This window comes from Carassius gibelio, chromosome B11 (genome assembly GCF_023724105.1).
Source record: "Carassius gibelio isolate Cgi1373 ecotype wild population from Czech Republic chromosome B11, carGib1.2-hapl.c, whole genome shotgun sequence".
NCBI classification, from domain to species: Eukaryota; Metazoa; Chordata; class Actinopteri; order Cypriniformes; family Cyprinidae; genus Carassius; species Carassius gibelio.
The window spans coordinates 10173876-10192635 of NC_068406.1; the positions used below are offsets into that span (position 1 = coordinate 10173876).

The following is an 18760-nucleotide window of genomic DNA, read 5'->3' on the forward strand; positions in this document are numbered from 1 at the left end:
CAGAATGACTTTCTGGTGTTCAGTTTCCAACATTCTCGCTCCTGCTGCCTGTCATTCGCCTCCCTCTTAAAGGGAAAGCTCGTGTTTCTGGGTTTCCCTTGGGCAAAAAGAAAAATGTTGGTATCCTTGAAGGGGCGAAAGGGAGATGATCTGTTCATGAGTACCTGCTGTAAATCAGCTTTGATGTCATTTTATCCTTAATGTAGCTCTAATGCACACAAGAAAAGAAGTGTATGCATTGAGTTTTGGAAAAAGCACAGGATAACATGCATTTGTATACTTTACATATATATATATGTATATATATATATATATAGAAGAAACAGAAATCATTTGAATTTAAATAGTTTACATTTTAGACAAATTCTGACACAAATCCATAATATAGCTAAAAATTTGAATATGTTGTATGAACTTTTGTGAAACTTTAGTGCTTTATTGTCCGTTTTCAAGTTCAGATATTAAGTTTTAATGTCAATAAAAAAAACTTACAATTTCAAAAAAGGCATATGATGATATGCATTTTTATGCTTAAAAAAATGAATCTGAATTTGTAGAATTTCAATTTTAGTCTACTCCTAACACAAAAATATGGTGGTGCATGATCTGGAATGTGTCATATGGACTTTTTGAAGTCAATGACATGATGATCTTTGCAGTGAATTTACTCCCCTTTATGTTTATATGTTGCATGTCATTTAAAAAAGCAAGGAAAATAAAACATCAAATTTAGTTCAGTGATTTAAAAAAGTGAGGGAAAAAAATACTATTTATTTATAAATCAAGTGTGAAATGTGCTGTGACAAAAAAAAAATATCAGTGTGCCGTACGCATTGCTTGCCAAACCTGACACACAACACTTAAACATTTCGAGCAAACCCTCAATTAAGACCTTTCCAACAGCAGTGTCATTGTATTAAAGTTCTCTGTAACGAGGGGGCTCCATCACAGTCACCCCGTGTGACATTTGGGTGGGGGCCTGTTAGCCAATCCAAATCATCAGAGTCCATCAAAGCGCCTCCAGACCTGCGTTTTTATGTCTCTTTCTGTCTCTTTTTCCCTCAGCGCATGCACAACTAGACATCGCCGCGCAGGGGTGAGAGCCCAAAGCCGATGTGCCATTTCTAATCCCCTCTGTTCCTGCCTTTGTGTAGTGGCCCAGCAGGAAGTAGGAGCTGGGCAGACAACAATTAACAAAAGAGCTGTGAAGAATACAATTAGCCATCAATAGGAAACCACAGGCCTTTGTGCCTGTTTCCATGGAGATGCTTGACTACCACTATTCCAGGATTACAGAACCTTACCCCCCCCCCCCCCCCTCCACAACACCACCACTTCGTCTTTCTTTAACCCTCTCCATCCTTCTTTTCTTCCTCTGCCTTTTATATCCACCTCTCTTTCTTTATTTCTATGTCACTCTCTTGTCACTAAGTAACTCTGGGGGCTTTAGACGAACGTTCGCACCTTTGTTCTGCTCGGAGCTTTTCAGATCTTCTACCTTTGTGTCCCCCGCTGGGCTGAGGTGAAGGTGCCGACTTTTTTTTTTTTCATTACTCTCTCCCATTTTCTTCATTTGTCCAAAGGATTACCCAGACTGGAGCTTTGTAAGGGTTTGAGAAAGACCTGAGCAGATATAACGCCTCTTCTGAAGAAAGGTTCATGTGTTTATGGTCCGTCTGCATGGGCCCGCACCCTTTGTCCTGGACTACACAGTGTTTATTAGTGATTCACGCTGTTGTTTAACACAGATAATGAGGTTTTCGTTCTAAAAACGTGTTACAATTATGCAATTTTCGTTGTGGGAACGGTAACTGAAATGTTCCTCTGAATTACACGTCATAATCAGAACAAATTTTTTGTTACATTTTTTTTTAACGCATTTCATCATTCACTGTTTAATTAAAACCCTTTAGGCCCAACACACACTCCAAGAAATTACATGAGCTCAAATGCTTATATGCAAATTTGATTTCATTAATTGTATTTCAAAATGTGTCAGAACGCAATTTGTAACTAACCTACACATTGCTAAAAAGCACTATATTATGGAGTATTTAGTATAGTATATACTGTCGTCAAGTAATAGTTTGAAGAGAATGTTAAAACTCTTTAAATCTGGTTTAATAACACAAGAATGTGAAGGTATCTCTATCGCCCCCTTGTCACAAAGTTTATCACAAAGACACTTGTAATGCACTAGGAATGTTAAAAGTGAAGCGTGTGCAAAAAATGTAAACTCTAAAAAGAATTAAAAGAAAAATAAATAAATAAAAATAACAAAATAACAAAAAGTTAAAAAGAAGTTAAAATAATTTTCTCAAAATTGAAATTATTTTTATAGGTAATTATGTGTATGACTTGAAAAAAAAATTAAATTAAATATATTGTTTTCAAAAAGGTTTCCTCAAAAAATCCATGTACTCAAACACACACAGCAATGTTTCAGTGTTTTTGCTTTTTGGAAGTATCAGCCCATGAATGGCAGAGTTGGGGGTAAAGCATTACAAGTAAAACAAGTTACTTAATCAGAATACTTTTTCAAGTATCTAGTAAAGTAACACATTACTTTTCAATTTACAATAAAATATCTGAGTAACTTTATCAAAAAAGTAACACCAGGTACTTTGTTTTCCCATTTATTGACTGACATGTCTTCTGTCCCCATATTAAGAGAAATTGGAAGTACAGAGGCGTTGTTTGCTGTGTGAACATGGTGTAGTTCTAGACTAAATGTGAATGTGCATTAATTCATCCCACTCACAAAAAAAATAAAAATTGATGTTGTATTCATCAATATGAATTAAAACAGAGAAATGCAAACTCAGAATATGACGCAAACCTATTAATAATAACACATCAAATAAGTTAAATAACACAAATGTATCAAATCCCATTTTATTAACCAGTGTTTTTGCTGCTGAGCTTTGATGATCCATACAAATGACAGCAAAAATGACTTTAGATAAACTAACAATTGTAATTTATTGTTTATTTTATTGCTGAAGAGTGTTGAACCTTCTTCTCCTGTGTTCTACTGTACAGACATGACATTTTGTTTCCTTCAGCCTGAGGTTTATTCATTACACTTTTACATTTGCTATAAATAGAGCTTCTTTTAGTAAAAACAATCAAGACCTGCTCATATTTAAAAAGTAACTCGAAAGTAACCACAAAACTAATATAACACATTACTTTCCATAAAAAGTATTTAACGTAATTAATTACTTTTTTAGGGAGTAACCCAATATTGTAATGCAATACTTTTAAAAATGTAACTTTCCCCAACACTGGTGAATGGTTTACTTGTGAACTTGCATAGAGTATGTTTCTGGCCTTAGATAACGCTGTTGGAACGTTTCCTATGAGCTCCTAAAGTCAGGACAGGCCTTTGTCCATCAGCAGACTGGCGAACCCAAACACTCTGCATCTTTCTGCAGAACCGTGGCATTTACGAATGCAAATGACTCCGTAGAATGAAGACGTTAATTCAGTCTTTTGGAATACAACCATTAGTTCTTTAGACCCCTTGTCTTCATTATAACACAGCCGGCCTGTCAGGCCTTTAAGAATCACTCTGTATTCTCCGCACTAAGAATTAGGCAATTAGGCAATCATTGTGACTAATAAGAATAATCTCACATTGTGGTTGCAAAAAAGGGCTCATTTTATAAAAAGAACTTTGGGAGCGGATATGCCTGTGTTCTCTCTTCCTGTTTGCTTGTGTGTAGATATGCTGTTTCTCCCCCGCCTCACCTATTAAAGATCTTTATCAACACATGCAAATGCGTCTCATTAAAAGCATTATTATTGATGATTAAGTTCACGTTTCCCATTGCAGTGAATAAATCTGATTATCTATATGCAGATATTTTAAGACTCAAACATGCTTTGGGGGCTTGTTTGCAAAACGTGAGAATGATAAGCTGATTAGAAGCTGCAGCTTTAGATAGTCCTCAGTGTTTTACCACAGTACTTCAGTGATGCTATCAGGTAAGTGCCGGGAAGATTCAGAATAGACATCAAAATTGCTTTGTTAATATGAAAAAAAAAAATATCGAAGCATTTCATTTTGCTTCCAAATAAGTGATTTGCTTTTTGAACTTTTGACATTTTAGCTATTAACTAGGCCATTAAACTAATCATGCTTGTTCAATGTGGCAGCAGTGTGGAATTGTGGGAGAACAACGTAAACCACCATGAAATGGTTGTTTTCCTTTGCAACTGCTATCTGCGCTGCTTACTCTCCAACCAAAATGGCATTTTTGTCTATGTAGGCACTTCACAAAAAACCAATGCGTCCTCATAAAAAAAAAACAGCTCAAAAAATGTTGATGGGGAAATAATACTGAGCCAGATAGTCACTTACACCACATGGGAGGGAACTTGGGTGATATAGAACAGCAAACATGACAGATACTTGCCCAAAAACACATATGCGATAAGGTCAAGCGCATTATTTCTGAGAATTATCGGAAAGCCGCAACCCGTTCCGATTTCTGTTCCGTTGATTTCAAGCAACAAACGTGTTTGTTTGTGAGAAACGCACGATGCGAAACATTCCTTTTCGACCGCAAACGTTCAGCGAAATCACAAGAATCAGGTCTGCACAACCTAATTGAGGTAAAAGCAATAGCAAAAAAGCAGCAGGTGGTTTGAGAACCAAAGGGTTTGAGAGGCAAGTTGGGCTTCGTTTATTTTCAGGCCAATTACAAGCTTTTTGTGCAACTCGGCTTTCATCAAATATCTCGTATCTGAACAAAATGGGTTGAGAGGCTCCAAACAAGTTTATCTGATGGTGCTTTCAGGCTTTCGGCATTTCCATGTGCCAGAATTCTCTCTCCAAACCGGAGGAAATGGGCGAAGGGCATTGACCTCGTCTGTTTCATGTCTGCTTGTATAGAACTCACATTGTGGAATGAAAAACTCTACAGAAACAAACATCACAGTTCTGCTCGAGCACTAAACTAAAATATACAATCAATTATAAAAAGGAGCATCAAATGGACTGTATACTTTTTTGTTATTCTTGGAACTTGACAGACATGTATGCATTTGGTTGATGTTTTTTTTCTAAAGTAACTGATGTTGTATTCAAGCATTTCTCGTTTCTTTCCAGTTCATACATTATCTGGGAATTGAACCCATTACCTTGTTTGTGCAACATGAATAAAGGACAGATGTGGTCACGTTATAAACTAAAAACTCTTCAAAAATGAAATTTTTAAACTGGCATGCTTGCATAAGCCATTAAATTTGATTTTATGGTGCTTCGAATTTGATTTGTTTTCCTCACAGAAGACCTGTGACGTAGTGCACATGTCATATGGACTGTTCACAGTACTTTTATATTGCTTTTTGTTATTTTTGTAGTTTGACAGACATTTACATGCATGGAAACACCCACAACAACCTTAATGTCATTCTCGCCATTCTCTATTGTCCGAACTACAGAAACTTAGGAGAGATCAGGTCACAGTACAAACGTAAAACTTCCAAGCTGGAATGTTTGCATATACAGAAACAATAATTTCAAACTTGCTATAGTGCTTCAGATTTTATCTGATCTGAAATGGCCTTAAGAAGATATGAAATTTATCACACAAATCATTTGGACTGCCTTTATGGAAGTTCTATAATGTTTTTTAAAACTTATCAGATTTGTGAATTTATGCATTTGGTAGACACATTTTTTTTTTTTAAGCAATGGATATAATTTTCAAACATTTGTTTCCACATCATGCATTTCCTGGGAATGAAACCCATAACCCATAAGCATCATTCACCATGTTTGAACTACACGAACGAAGGACAGGTGTGGTTACATTATCAACTAAATACTTTTTTTTTTTTACTTAAACATTTACACTGGCATGCTTACATTCTGCATCAATGATGTCAAGCTTCATTTCACATAAACAACAAGCTATTATATGGCTCCCAAAACATTGAGATCAAGTTATAATGGACTATTTTTATGCTACTGTTATAAATTTCTTTAGAACAAACATTTATGTTTATGCATTTGGTAGATGCTTTAAATCAAATCAAGCATTTTTTTTTCATTGCATGCATTCCCCGGGAATCAAACCCACAACCTTGGCATCATTACAGCCATTCCCTACTGTTTGTGCTACTTGAGCAGAGGACAGTTGTGGTCACACTAGGAACTAAAAAAACTCTTTAAAAACTCAATGCTTGCATCCAGTATTAATTTTGTCAGTGGCTTCAGAAATGCCTGGGAATCAAACCCATGACCTTGACATTGCTAGTGCCATGCTCTAAAATGAGCCGATGTTGATTCGGAACAGCATGTGAATTTGCACTAAAAGCCACAATACACAGTCAAACCATCCTAGATCAAGACCATGATGCCCACTAGGCCACCAAACTGCAAGCGCAAACACACACGCAGTGCATGTCAAATTGGCGTCGCATTCAAGTCTGCCAAGAGATTCCAGCTCTAGCTATTTTCAATTTGTCATGGTAAACCCAGGTGACAAGGCACAAGTTATGTCCCACTCCCCCTTTTTCTCCTTTTAGAGGCCTGTCTGGTCCAAAACCACCCACATTTCTACTTTAGCGCTTCTGCAAAAAAACAAAAAACAAACAGTTGTGAGAATAAAGGGCCGGCTCACGGCAGGGGCTGAAGGGAATATTGGCAGTGCCGCACACAAAGGCTGCCCTGAAAATAGCCCCCTAGCACAATGAAACCTGCCACTCTGTCTATGAGATAATGTCTAATTGAAAACAGTGCCGCCATTGTGCCGCTGTCACCGGCCTATTGTCCAAAGCCTGCCCCCCCCCCCCCCCCCTCTCTGCACACACTTTTTTTTCCATTGACGCGGTGCGATTGTTCCCTGCCATTGTGGCACCCGCACCCCTCACTCTCTCTCTGTATTGTTATAATTTCATTACTCGTTTGTTTTTTGTTCCACATCTCCTTTTACACCCCTGCAGGTCTTTTGTTCTGTACATTTAGGCATTTCATATTGAATTGCCAACACATTTTGTGTGCGCGCATATGTGTACGTGTGCAAAAGTCTACCTCGCAGGCGAAAAAAAAAAGTTCCATGAAAGGTGGAAAAGTGACCAATTTTAGCAAACATAAGTGAGAAGTTTAGAGTGTGAGTGTTTACCACAAAAAGAGCAACAACAAATTCAATTCCAAAATGCACAAAATTACATAAGCGTCACCTTGTAGTCTGTTTGTTCAGAGTCATTTTAAAACTGGTGCCTTTTGGGTCCCTCATTAACATATGCGCGATTAATGACTTTACCAATGAAAATCTGATGCCAACTTTCATTATGTGTTATTGGAATACTGCAAGCATCAAAACAAATCCAAAAAAGAAAGTTTTGTTTTGTTTTGCATTTCTTTTAATAAAGATTTGGACTAAAAATAAATATACAGAAATAAAAGCAAGCAATATCTCCTAATTTCTAATACAAAATTATTTATTAAATATATATATATATATATATATTTTTTAATAAAATATTTACACATTTAATATGAAATGTCCAATTTCAATATCATATTAAATTAATAAATATTATAAATGCATACATACATATTAAAATGTCTTTAAAATGTCAACTTTGTTAACATAATTTTGTAAGGTAAACTTTCCCTTATGAATCATACCTTACATTTTCATTATTTTGAGCAAAAGGTTAACAATAATAAACTGTAACTAAACTGTAAAATTGTCTTTGTTTCTTCTAAGAAGGTATAATTATTGCCAGATGTAAATTCATTACTTTTGAGATGGCACAATGCAGTTAAACAACTCAAAACATTATGTATTTCACAGAATGCTGTAAAACGAGAAAAGGAGCACTTTTCATTGAATAACCATTAGTGCTAAGAACATGCGATTGCTTTCATGTTATCTGTTTTACATTTGTATACTGTTGAAAAGATTGCATAGAAAAAGTGCACTGCAAAGTACATCCATTGACCCGCAGTCCCTTGATAAACCTCTATCATCACTGATCATCTGATGATGCTGAAACACGAAAATGTCTGAAGCTTGTTCATTATTTATTTGCACAAAGCCCGGCCTGTTTTGGACCCTCTTTCACTTCAGAGTCTGGATCTTTGCCCAACGGTGCCACAACCGTTTCAGCCAAAGCGAGTCACAATGAAAAATGCTACGAATGTTTCCTTGGCTGAAAATGAGAAACAAAAGCCCTTATCGGACTTGCATATTATTGAATGTGTTAATAGGAGAAAAATGGAGGTATTATGTATTACGACAAGACTGTTAAAACAAGATAAGCAACGTGTTCACAGGTCACTGCCTGAGTGCACAGAACGATCTGGTGGAGTGTCACCTACATGTAAACAGCATTTACATACAGCTTCCTGCTGTTTTTGTTAAGTGCACTTTTATTTATAGGACAGCCATTCTTGATATAGAAAATGTGTAGAAAATAAACAATAAATAAAATTATAGAAATATATATTTTAAATAAAATTATAAATTAATAACTGCTTCACTGATTATTATTTATTAGAAGGCATGATATATAAAATATATAGAAAATAAATAATAAATAAAATTATAGAAATATATATTTTAAATAATATTATAAATTAATAACTACTTCACTGATTATTATTTATTATAAGGCTTGTTATATAAAATATATAGAAAAAAAACATAATTAAATATATAATACACACACACACACACACACATTAAATAGTATTCAATTAAATATTATTAATAGAAACTGCTCCAAATTAAAATAAAAAAAGGTCTCCAACCCTTAAGTAATCTTGAAATCTTTTTTTCTGTTTCCAGAAGTATGTGTCAATTCTCACACAATACATCGTTCCATTAAGAAATGACAAAAGAGTAATTTACAGGGGATTGACTGGAAAACAATTGTATGTTTCTTTTTCTAAACTCTTTGGGTCTTTATGAAGTATTTTCGTCCTCAGTTCAGAACGATGGAAACAAACAGGCCATCACTCTTTCCAGACAGAGGGGATGGCAGCCAGATAAATTGCCTGAAGTCTTTTAAAATCCCTATTTAATGTGAAAGTGTCTCCTGTTTGGATACGCAGATGCTATTTTTAAAGTGAAGAAAAACATCATCAGAGTCCAAACACGTGTAAGTGATCCAGACAGTCGGGCTTGAGTTGATGGTGTGGATGTTAAGGGCAATGGTGGTGTACAGACTGAACCTGTCCCGTCGGAGCCGAGGTCAGGGGGGGAGGGAGAACAAAGGACACGCTCACAACAATCACACCCGCAGGAACAGGAAGGCCCCTCGGGAGCTCCCGGATGGCAATCTGACCTGGACAGTGTTTCCGACGGCTAAACCCAGCGAGAGCTGACCTGTCTCCAAAGAGTTTGGTTGGTTTCCCATAGCCTGGTCATGGCAGAAATGCACGGTCTCTTTGGTTTTTTGACTGGGGTGAGAGGAACGGAAGAGCTGGGTCTTTCTGAAGGATGGGATTTGCGTAATATAAGGAAACTGGGTGAAGAAGTGTGCATGGCAGAGTATGAGTGGAAAACCACAGCAGCCACATCACCTCTACAGAAATAAAAATTGTCCAAAAGGAAAAAAAGAGCCTAACATTATAGTCTATTAATATTATTGAAAAAAGTCAACAAAATTACTCATACATGTATGAGGTTTCCCCATGCATTATTGTTTTCTGTTACTTCTGTTCCTTTGCCTGTTTGCTTATATATATATATATATATATATATATATATATATATATATATATATATATATATATATTTTTTTTTTTTTTTACAGGAGTATACTGCATTGCTGACACATGACCCTATCAAAGAACGTGTGACCGGAATACAGTTCTAAAATAATCAAGACAATTCTGTTGCAGTTTTTTACATTCGATTTGACATTTTCAAAATGATTCAAAAATACTTTTTTAGTGCACTTGAGGTTCTTTTTTTTTTCTTTTTTGCAAACTGAGCACAATGCATTGTGGGATTGTAGCGGGATTTTAACACAGTGTTATTTTAGTACCACTGAGATACTATCGTCGCTTTTTTTATACATTATTTTACATTTTATTTTTACATTCTATATTTTTTCATTGTCCTTTTAGCTAAACTTTTGATAAAGTTTGTAATTTTGTTGTGTTTTGACTTATTTTTTTATGTGTACATCATTTATATTATATATCAGTTCTAGTTAGATAATTTTAAATAATTTAGTACCTCAAGCTAAACTCACTGAAAATGAGAACTAGCTGAGATATTAAAATATCAGTTAAGGTATATTTTATTTGAAGTAGTTGATTTTTTAAGTTTTAGTTAATCATAATAATGCTGTACTACACATTTTAGTGAATCCATCTTTCAGATGTATTCCTTAAGCACCAAAATTATGCATACACCCATGCAAATAACAGAAAAAAAAACATAGGGTTATCATTTCTCCTTTGGGATTTGGTTGTATTATAGAGATGACATCAGTTAAAAAGGAATTGCCATTCAATAAAAACAAGTTTTTCTATATATTTTTTCTAGAATAATGCACACCAAGAAAGCAAATTAAAGTTCACTTTAGTCAGTTCTGGACAGGTTGATTTTCATCTGCATGTGAAAAGAAGCGATTTTGAGCATTTAAAGCCCCCCAGAAAGATGCACACCGAATACTGAAAGAAAATTCACAAGGGGATCGACTTTATGCAACATTACTGTGGTTGAAGCCACAGTGAACGACTAAAATCGTGTGGTCGCAGTTATAAAGTGAGTTTAAAGTCTCTGGAGTCAGCAACTGACTTCCTCCCGATGAGCTTCACAGCTACATCTGGTTCTCCGGCTCTGTGCACACACGCAATGCTTGTACTCGTGATTTAGATACCGCTTCCTCCACAGGTTGGCAGTCAGTCCCTATCTAGAGACTCACCAACCACTGCCTCTCACTTCAAAGTCACAGCTCTCCTGTTCTCTGGCAAACCCATCTGAGCTCTGCTGACATGCTGCTGTTTTCATATTTCCAGATTTTTATCAAACTTCCCCTTGAGGAAAACGACCGTTATTGAAATCTAAAGCTTAAAATTAGTTGTTGGGGGATTTGAAACTAATACCACAAACTGAAGCACGCAATAACGTTCAGATAAAGAACTATGCAGATGTAATGTATTCATCTCTTGAACAATCAGCACATACTGATTCACAATCACTTCAGTGCAGCTGGATTGTTTTAAACATCGCTGAATTCTGTCATTTGTGACAATAGACCAATCTTAAGGGTCCATTTTTCAAAGTGAGATTTATACATCATCTAAATTTATGAGCTTTACATTGCTGTGTGGTTTGCTAGGATAGGACAATATTTGGCCAATATATTTGAAAATCTGAAATCTACTGGTGCAAAAAAAAAAAAATAATAATAATAATAATTGCATTCAAAGTTGTTCAAACGAAGTTCTCCGTATATTGCTATTCAGAAATTAAGTTTTGAGATATATATAGTAGGAAACTTACAAAATTTCTTAATTGAACATGATCTTTACTTAGCTAATATTCTTTTGGCATTCAACCAAAATCTATAATTTTAACCCATACAGTGTTGGCTATTGCTATAAAACCTGTGCGACTTACGACTGGTTTTGTGCTCCGGTCACATTTCATCACATTTTTTTTGTACAATTGTTTAGAACCTTTAAGGGAAATGTGGTAGTTTTCATTCTGAAAACATTATTAAATTAATTTATTTTTGAATATTTTATTATTTAGCCATTTTCTTTCTAATCAAGAAGGATTAGAAAAGTTTAGCAGGTTATTAAATCATGTGCTGTTTTGGTTAAAAGCATCTGTTAACCTATTTAATCCCACCTGTAACATTTGTGGCTCAACACTATTTTTGAGTTTGAAAGGTCAAAAAAAAAAAAAAAATCTCTCTCTCTCTCTCTCTCTCTCTCTCTATATATATATATATATATATATAATTACACATATATAAACAATAATATAATTAATTAAAAAGGTCAGATATAATAACTTATTAGGAACAGTTATGCAGTAAGTAAAATGCACCTATACAACACAGTGGGGAAAGACAGATAAAAAAAAAAAAAAAAAAAAAAAAGGTTTTTACACAAAAGTTACACAAAGGGTAGGTAGCTATATAAAATGTCACATTTTTCAAAGACGCATCCCACTGTTACACTACAAAGACAAACTGATGTATTGCCCTCTAGTGGTCTCACTGTAAGCTGCAGACAGGTGTCAGACAAAGCTACAAACATTACTGCCACCTACTATTAAAATATGAACACAACTAAACAATTTAAGAAACAAAAGTATCATGTCAATGAGCAGTCATGCTTGGATGCACAAAACATGCACTAAGTATTAGTTCAGTACAATTTTTACATTAATTAGTACATTTATTAAGCAAGGATGCATTAAATTGATCAAAAGGGACATGTGCGAATAGTCCAAAAATAAAAACAGTAGCCTGGAACAGTGGTGTGTGGGGGGTGTTTATTTTTAAGATTTAGAAAAGATACAAAAGGTTTTTACAATTTTAAACATGGGTCAAAATACCAAATATTGACTCATGAAAACAAAGTAAAACTAACAATCTAACAGCAAACAGTCTCCTAACAGACGATCAATTGGACACACTCTGCAGCAATGTGATGTTGTCTCCTTTCAACATAATCCGCCCTATTGGGAGAGATAAAATAAGTTTAAAGTCATATCGTACTTACATCAAACAAAAGTTATTTCTCAGAAACGAATGACTCGCCAGTATCACAAAGTTCACACTTACCCAGAGGCTTCCTGTTCTTGGTCTTCATGTGAACCTCCTCTGCATCATCCAAAACCAAGTTCATATACTCATCAAATCCCTAAAACAGAAACAAAGAAAGCAAATAAGAGTTCTTTATTCACATGCATGCATGATTTTGTTCACAAAATGATCTGCAAAGATTAAAATGAGCCGTGTGGACAGAATAAAGCGTGTTAAGGGTAGACTTGTCTTGCTGTGTTTCCTCACAATGATGCAGCCTTCTATCCGCATGTTGACCTGTTCATAAAGCCAAACCTGGATTCGAGAACGCTGCACGAAGAGAAAAAAATTATTAGCAGCTCGTCATTTAGATTTTTATTTTGAACTTTTCTTTTATATTCGATTTGTTACTGATCATTTAGATTTTTATGAAAATTACAAATACAAAACTGCAGCAGGTAATGCTGTCCCAAAAAATGATGTATATATGTGTGTATGTATATATATATATATATATATATATATATATATATATATATATATATATAGTAGAAAACTAAAATGCATGGGCAACCTCACATTTCATCAACACTTAATAATGCATAATTAACTACGTGTATAAATATACACACACATATACATTTATTAAAGCATATTAAATATACTAATAATATACAAAAAAATTATTAACTTACATTCTGTAGATACCTGAAAATAAGGTTCTGAAGGTGTAATTAAGGAAACAAACACATATAAACAATAACTTTATACTTATCAAATATAAACCATGACTAATTTAAAAAGGCATTTTTCATCCATTAGTAAGAAATAAAAGATAGAAATATAGAAAAAAAATGTCATTCCTAATACAATATGTAATACAATACAACATTATTAATATTACTAAACCAAAGTAACGTAAATATCTATATTGATATCAATACAATGAATGGAAAAAATGCCGATCCAGTTCTCGTTCTGAAGGATACAATGGGCTGCACCATGACCTTCTGAACCTTCTGTCCTTGTCCTCTGTACGCCATTCTGTCCAGCAATATCCAGATATGTTTTAGAAGAAGGTGATCAATGTAAAATTAAATGCAAAAGTTATTGGCGCGGCAACGAAGATCTCACGTTGGTTACGGCTGTTTCAATGGCGGCACAATCCCGGAAACAGAATGACGCAGATAAAACGACGTGATGATTACGTGTTACGCCTCTTGTGGCCGGGAGACACATTACAGAATATTTCATTGCACAGAACGTTACATAATACACGACTGTAAAAACAGTATAATATAATATATCCAATTATATGTGATTGTCCAATAATTCTACACGTTTTTTTTTAAATCAGCGCTTGCTGTCAAGAGTTCATTATAAATGTATCTGCAGTGAAAAAAAAAAAAAAAAAAAAAAAAAAAAATATATATATATATATATATATATATATATATATATATATATATATATTGCACGAAATTTTCCGCTAACATAACCACAACTTGTGTAGTTTTCAGGATGTAGTACACAGATTGTGTGACGTATTACGCATGTTTTCTGCTCGGTCAGTGTGTCAGTTGTTGTTGTTTGAGATTCGTTCAGTGGTGAGTGATTTAGCATCTGGCCAGCTCCAAACTACGAGTGATTTTTATTTATCAAGACAATATTTTAATTTATCTTTAAAGGATGTTTTTATAGTGAAAGAACTGTTTGAATTTGAGGTTATATAATTATATATCTCCTGAGCTTTTGTAACGTTATCTTTAGCCTGGCTAACAGTTAGCCTAGCTTAGATATTTGTCAACATTGTCTTTTATATTATTAAACAACCAATATTTTTAAGCTGGAATATATATTTTAAGCCAGTTATCATATTCCTCGTTTCTTTCCTTTTTTTATATTTTATTTATTCATACACTGTGTCAATACGTGCACATTTTCACATGTTATTTCAATGAAATTGACATTGATTTACATTGGTAATTTTTCTATATTCTATATTTTTAGTCTTACAATTATATTGTTGTATATGTCCTTGTTTTAAAGCCAGAATATAACTGCTTATAAACTTAAGAGAAATTTAGCTCATGCACCTGTTCTGTGTTCAGAACTGGACAGGTACATGATGCTGCGTCTGCGTTGCAAAGCCAAGAACGGGACCCATCTGATGCAGGGCCTTACACATCAGTCATGTGTTCAGGAGCTTAAAGATAAGATTGAGGAGCTAACAGGAATACCATGTGAAGTACAGAAGATCATGGTAGGCTATCCACCATCCAACCTGGATCTATGCAACGGTGAAGCCCATCTCAAAGATTACCCTATCAAATCAGGTTTGGGTTTGCTTTGTCCTACATGATCTTTACACTTGATTTATTTGTGATGTGCTACAGGAATAGATGACCCAAAACCTAAAATTTGTTGAAAATGTACTCGCACTCAGGCCATCCAGGATTAAGATGTTTCATTAAGGTTCTTGATTTCACATTAACATTGGGCACTCCCCATCGAATGTTTGCATCTTGATTTTAGGCCCATAAATAAGAATGTTTTTTTGTTCTAATAAACTTATATTGTAATGCTCTATTTCTAATATATTTAAAAATCATCTTTACATTGCTGGTAGGTTATCACTGCACAAATTAACACTATGTTTTAAAAAAAAAAGTTTAATCACATATTATAATTACTTTATTCTCTAATCCTCTTCCTTGTGTATTTTAGCAGTAAGCAAATGTTTTAAAGTTGAAACCTCTTGATGGATTTATTCATTACAAACATGCAGCTTGTGGATTAGTAAAATAGTTGTGATGTTATCATCAGCTGTTTGGACTCGCATTCTGATGGCACCCATTTAATAAAGTGGATCCATTGGTGAGCAAGTGAGGTCATGTTAATTTTTCCAAATCTGCTCCAATAAAGAAACAAACTCATCTACATCTTGACTGACCTGGGGCTGTGGGTAAACTCTCAGCAAATGTAAAATTTTTGGGTGAACTATTCTTTAAATTCTTTAGGCCTATTTATAAAACCATCTCGCTGCATTTCCTGTGTTGCTCATTGGTACGGTAATTGTTCCAGGAGACACGCTGATTGTAGAGGAGGAGAAGAACAAACCCAAACCCCAATCACAAACCACTGTGACCAAAAGGCCCAGTATTGACCTGTCCCCAGTTCTAGAGCGGTACGTGGTCCCTGCTGACAACTCTTGTCTGTTTACGAGTGTGTACTACATTATGGAGGGAGGTGTTTACGACCCGGGCTGTGCGCCTGAAATGCGCGGGCTCATCGCAGAGATTGTAGCTAGTAACCCCACTGCGTACTCAGAGGCAGTATTGGGCAAGACTAATGAGGACTATTGCTCCTGGATCCGTCGCGATGACACATGGGGAGGAGCCATTGAGGTTTCAATCCTCTCGAAGTTCTACCAGTGTGAGATTTGTGTTGTTGACACTCAGACTGTGCGTGTCGACCGCTTCGGCGAGGATGCTGGTTACACTAAACGAGTGCTGCTAATTTATGATGGGATTCATTATGACCCACTCCAGAAGGCAGTGCCCAATTCAGATATTCCCGCACAGACTGTGTTTTCTACCACCGATGACATTATTTTGGCCCAAGCGCTGGAGCTCGCCGATGAGGCGCGGAGGAAACGTCAGTACACTGACGTCAACCGCTTCGCTCTGCGCTGCATGGTGTGCCAGACTGGCCTGGTGGGGCAGAAGGAAGCAAGGGAACATGCCAAGGAGACCGGCCACACCAACTTCGGGGAGGTGTGACGCTCTTCGCTCTGTTTCTGAAACCACCCCCACCTTTGCCGCATCACTGCCACGCCACCTGACATGGTACCTGCTCTTTCTCTGCTTCCTGTTCCAGCTTGGTACAGTCCTCTACCTCACATTGTCTAGCGGCTTCAGGAGACTCTCACATGTCGAGTTCCCCCAAGAATTCAGTATTCTTTTAACTTTGAGGTTGAAGTATTAAATGTGCTTGTGTTTTTGAGGCTGTTGCCAGATGTGATGACAAAGCCGTTATCTTCAAACCAAATTTTAAAGGGATTCTCCACTGACTAACTTATTTATATAATGATTACAATACTATTATGGTGAATTTCGCAAAACACATCGAGGTCAAATTTCACTGCAAAGAAGGAAAACAAATATTAAAGTCACAATGAAAATCTTTTTAATCATTAACAAGCATCTTAAGCTATATGTGTGTTTATAGTTCTTGATGCCTATTTTCCCAATTCTCCCCATAATTCTCATTTAATATTAGTAATACAGTATGATATCAATTATTAAGTATTTATACATAGTAGCATTAAAGTTAGGCTGCTTTTATATTTCATATCAGTCATTTAATTGAAAAATAAGTTACTGTATTACAAAATGATGTTAAACAATATTTTTTTTTCTTTTTTATCACTGTTAAATGTCACCTTAGACGGGTTTTCATGATATTCACCCATGACCTCATGTAAACAGTTTTCTGTTGCCTGCAGCTCTAAGATGTGTGCGTAACATGGGTTTAACTGCTAAACTCTTGGTAGTATCTAACAAATAATGAAACTTTAAACGAGTTATAGCATTATGCATAACTGTTCATTTTTAACATCGATCTAATATGTTAATCTTTTCACACAAAGTGCTTCTGTGGCCAGAGTAGTATTGAAAAAACAGTGGAGACAGCTAAAAACATACCTTTCATGAAATCTAATTTACTCATGGCATTACTGTATTTATTATATTATCTGTCTTTTTTAAGGTCATGGGCACAGCTTCTGAACAATCAGTGGCATTATGTGGAGTCTTAAGTTCACTTGCTTCATTGTACCTGTTATTTGAAATGGTTACATAGATCAAGTGTCGACTCAGAATACTCAATGCGGTTTTTAAAAATTTTCAGTAAGCTAGTTAGCAAGAAAGCGTGGATTTCAAGTTGAAGTGGACAACAATGGTGCTGAGAGTAGAATCTCACTGAACTACTTTGTGAATCTGTAGATTTAGTTTTTCTTTTAAGGGCACTTGTGTAATTTCTGCAAATGACCACGCAAGATTGTTTTATGCAAAACTTGTTACTTCTCTCTCAAGTGAGTATGACATAATGTTAGGAAGAGTGATTGTAGTGATTTTCATTTGACGTTTTAAGTGATGATATGTGTCATTTAATTTTTTCCTGTTTACAGGGACGATATTAAAGGTTTAGTGTAGCAAAGTATCATAGCTTTAGAGAGAAAACATCTTTTAAGGCGTGATGATGATGATGATGATGATGTACATTCTCAGTATTTTTTTTTTCAGTCAGGTGTTGTTTACTTGTTTGCAGCTTTTTATTTTGAAGAAATGGTTGCCATTGTAAGGTCAAAGGATTTTTTTTAAAATTTTGCAGTGATTTTTCTAAATGGCTGTGATCAGTGTTACACTAAGGGGCCATTTACACAACGATGTTTGCAGACAAAAACGGGAAACTGCATGTACATCACTTACTGCTACAAAATCACTGGTAATACTGGGTAATGAATAATAAACTTGAATTGATACATATAAATATTCTTGTGTATTTTCTGCCTAATTGTTAACTAATTAATGTTGTTTACTAAAGCAAACATTACTACTACTACTGTCAGACTTTAATCTACTTTACCAAGCAATTTCTTCCATAACTCATCTTTAACAAGGAACCCAAATGTCGATTTCATAGATTCCTGAATGCACAAGAATTAGAAACCACCTAGCAACAACCAACACCCGCTTAGCAAACAAACACTACTATGTTTCCATCCAAAGATTTGAATTAAACTTATGTGCAAAACTGGAATATCACATAAAATAAATAGCGAATAAAGCATAGTTTCCATCCAATGAGTCAAACAGGACAAAATTGTCACTTTGTGGTAAACTCCAGACGTGTTTCCATCCACCTACTTTTATGCACATTTTTGAATGTTGTACTGCCTCAAAAAAAAAAAAAAAAAGTGGGCTGCAAAATAAGCATGATGAGAAACAAAACAAACAAA

The 18760-nt window shown here is 35.2% G+C and overlaps 3 protein-coding genes across 4 annotated transcripts in view; 1 reads left to right on the forward strand and 2 right to left on the reverse strand.

The window, feature by feature from the left end:
* The window catches only part of LOC127968116 (transcription factor SOX-13-like), a 27362-nt gene extending 27327 nt beyond the window's left edge, over positions 1–35 (reverse strand). Inside the window, exon 1 of the mRNA XM_052569023.1 lies at positions 1–35. This exon is cut by the window's left edge and continues 236 nt beyond it. The gene's annotated coding sequence lies outside the window, so the exon portion shown is untranslated.
* Positions 36–12468: 12433 nt separating this feature from the next.
* Positions 12469–13922, reverse strand: snrpe (small nuclear ribonucleoprotein polypeptide E). The gene is made up of 5 exons (XM_052569576.1): positions 13728–13922; positions 13434–13460; positions 13006–13068; positions 12778–12856; positions 12469–12671 (listed from the first exon to the last, which is right to left on the reverse strand). The coding sequence occupies exons 1-5, from the start codon at positions 13779–13781 to the stop codon at positions 12616–12618; spliced, it is 279 nt and encodes a 92-aa protein (XP_052425536.1). The 5' UTR covers positions 13782–13922; the 3' UTR covers positions 12469–12615.
* Positions 13923–14237: 315 nt separating this feature from the next.
* LOC127968641 (ubiquitin thioesterase OTU1-like) lies at positions 14238–18291 on the forward strand. Of its 2 annotated transcripts, none has more exons than XM_052569955.1 (3): positions 14238–14345; positions 14850–15074; positions 15823–18291. In XM_052569955.1, the coding sequence occupies exons 2-3, from the start codon at positions 14864–14866 to the stop codon at positions 16518–16520; spliced, it is 909 nt and encodes a 302-aa protein (XP_052425915.1). In that variant the 5' UTR covers positions 14238–14345; positions 14850–14863; the 3' UTR covers positions 16521–18291. The 2 variants fall into 2 exon arrangements, with proteins under 2 accessions (XP_052425915.1, XP_052425914.1); XM_052569954.1 differs by lacking the exon at positions 14238–14345 and adding an exon at positions 14352–14720.
* The last annotated feature ends 469 nt before the right edge of the window (positions 18292–18760 follow it).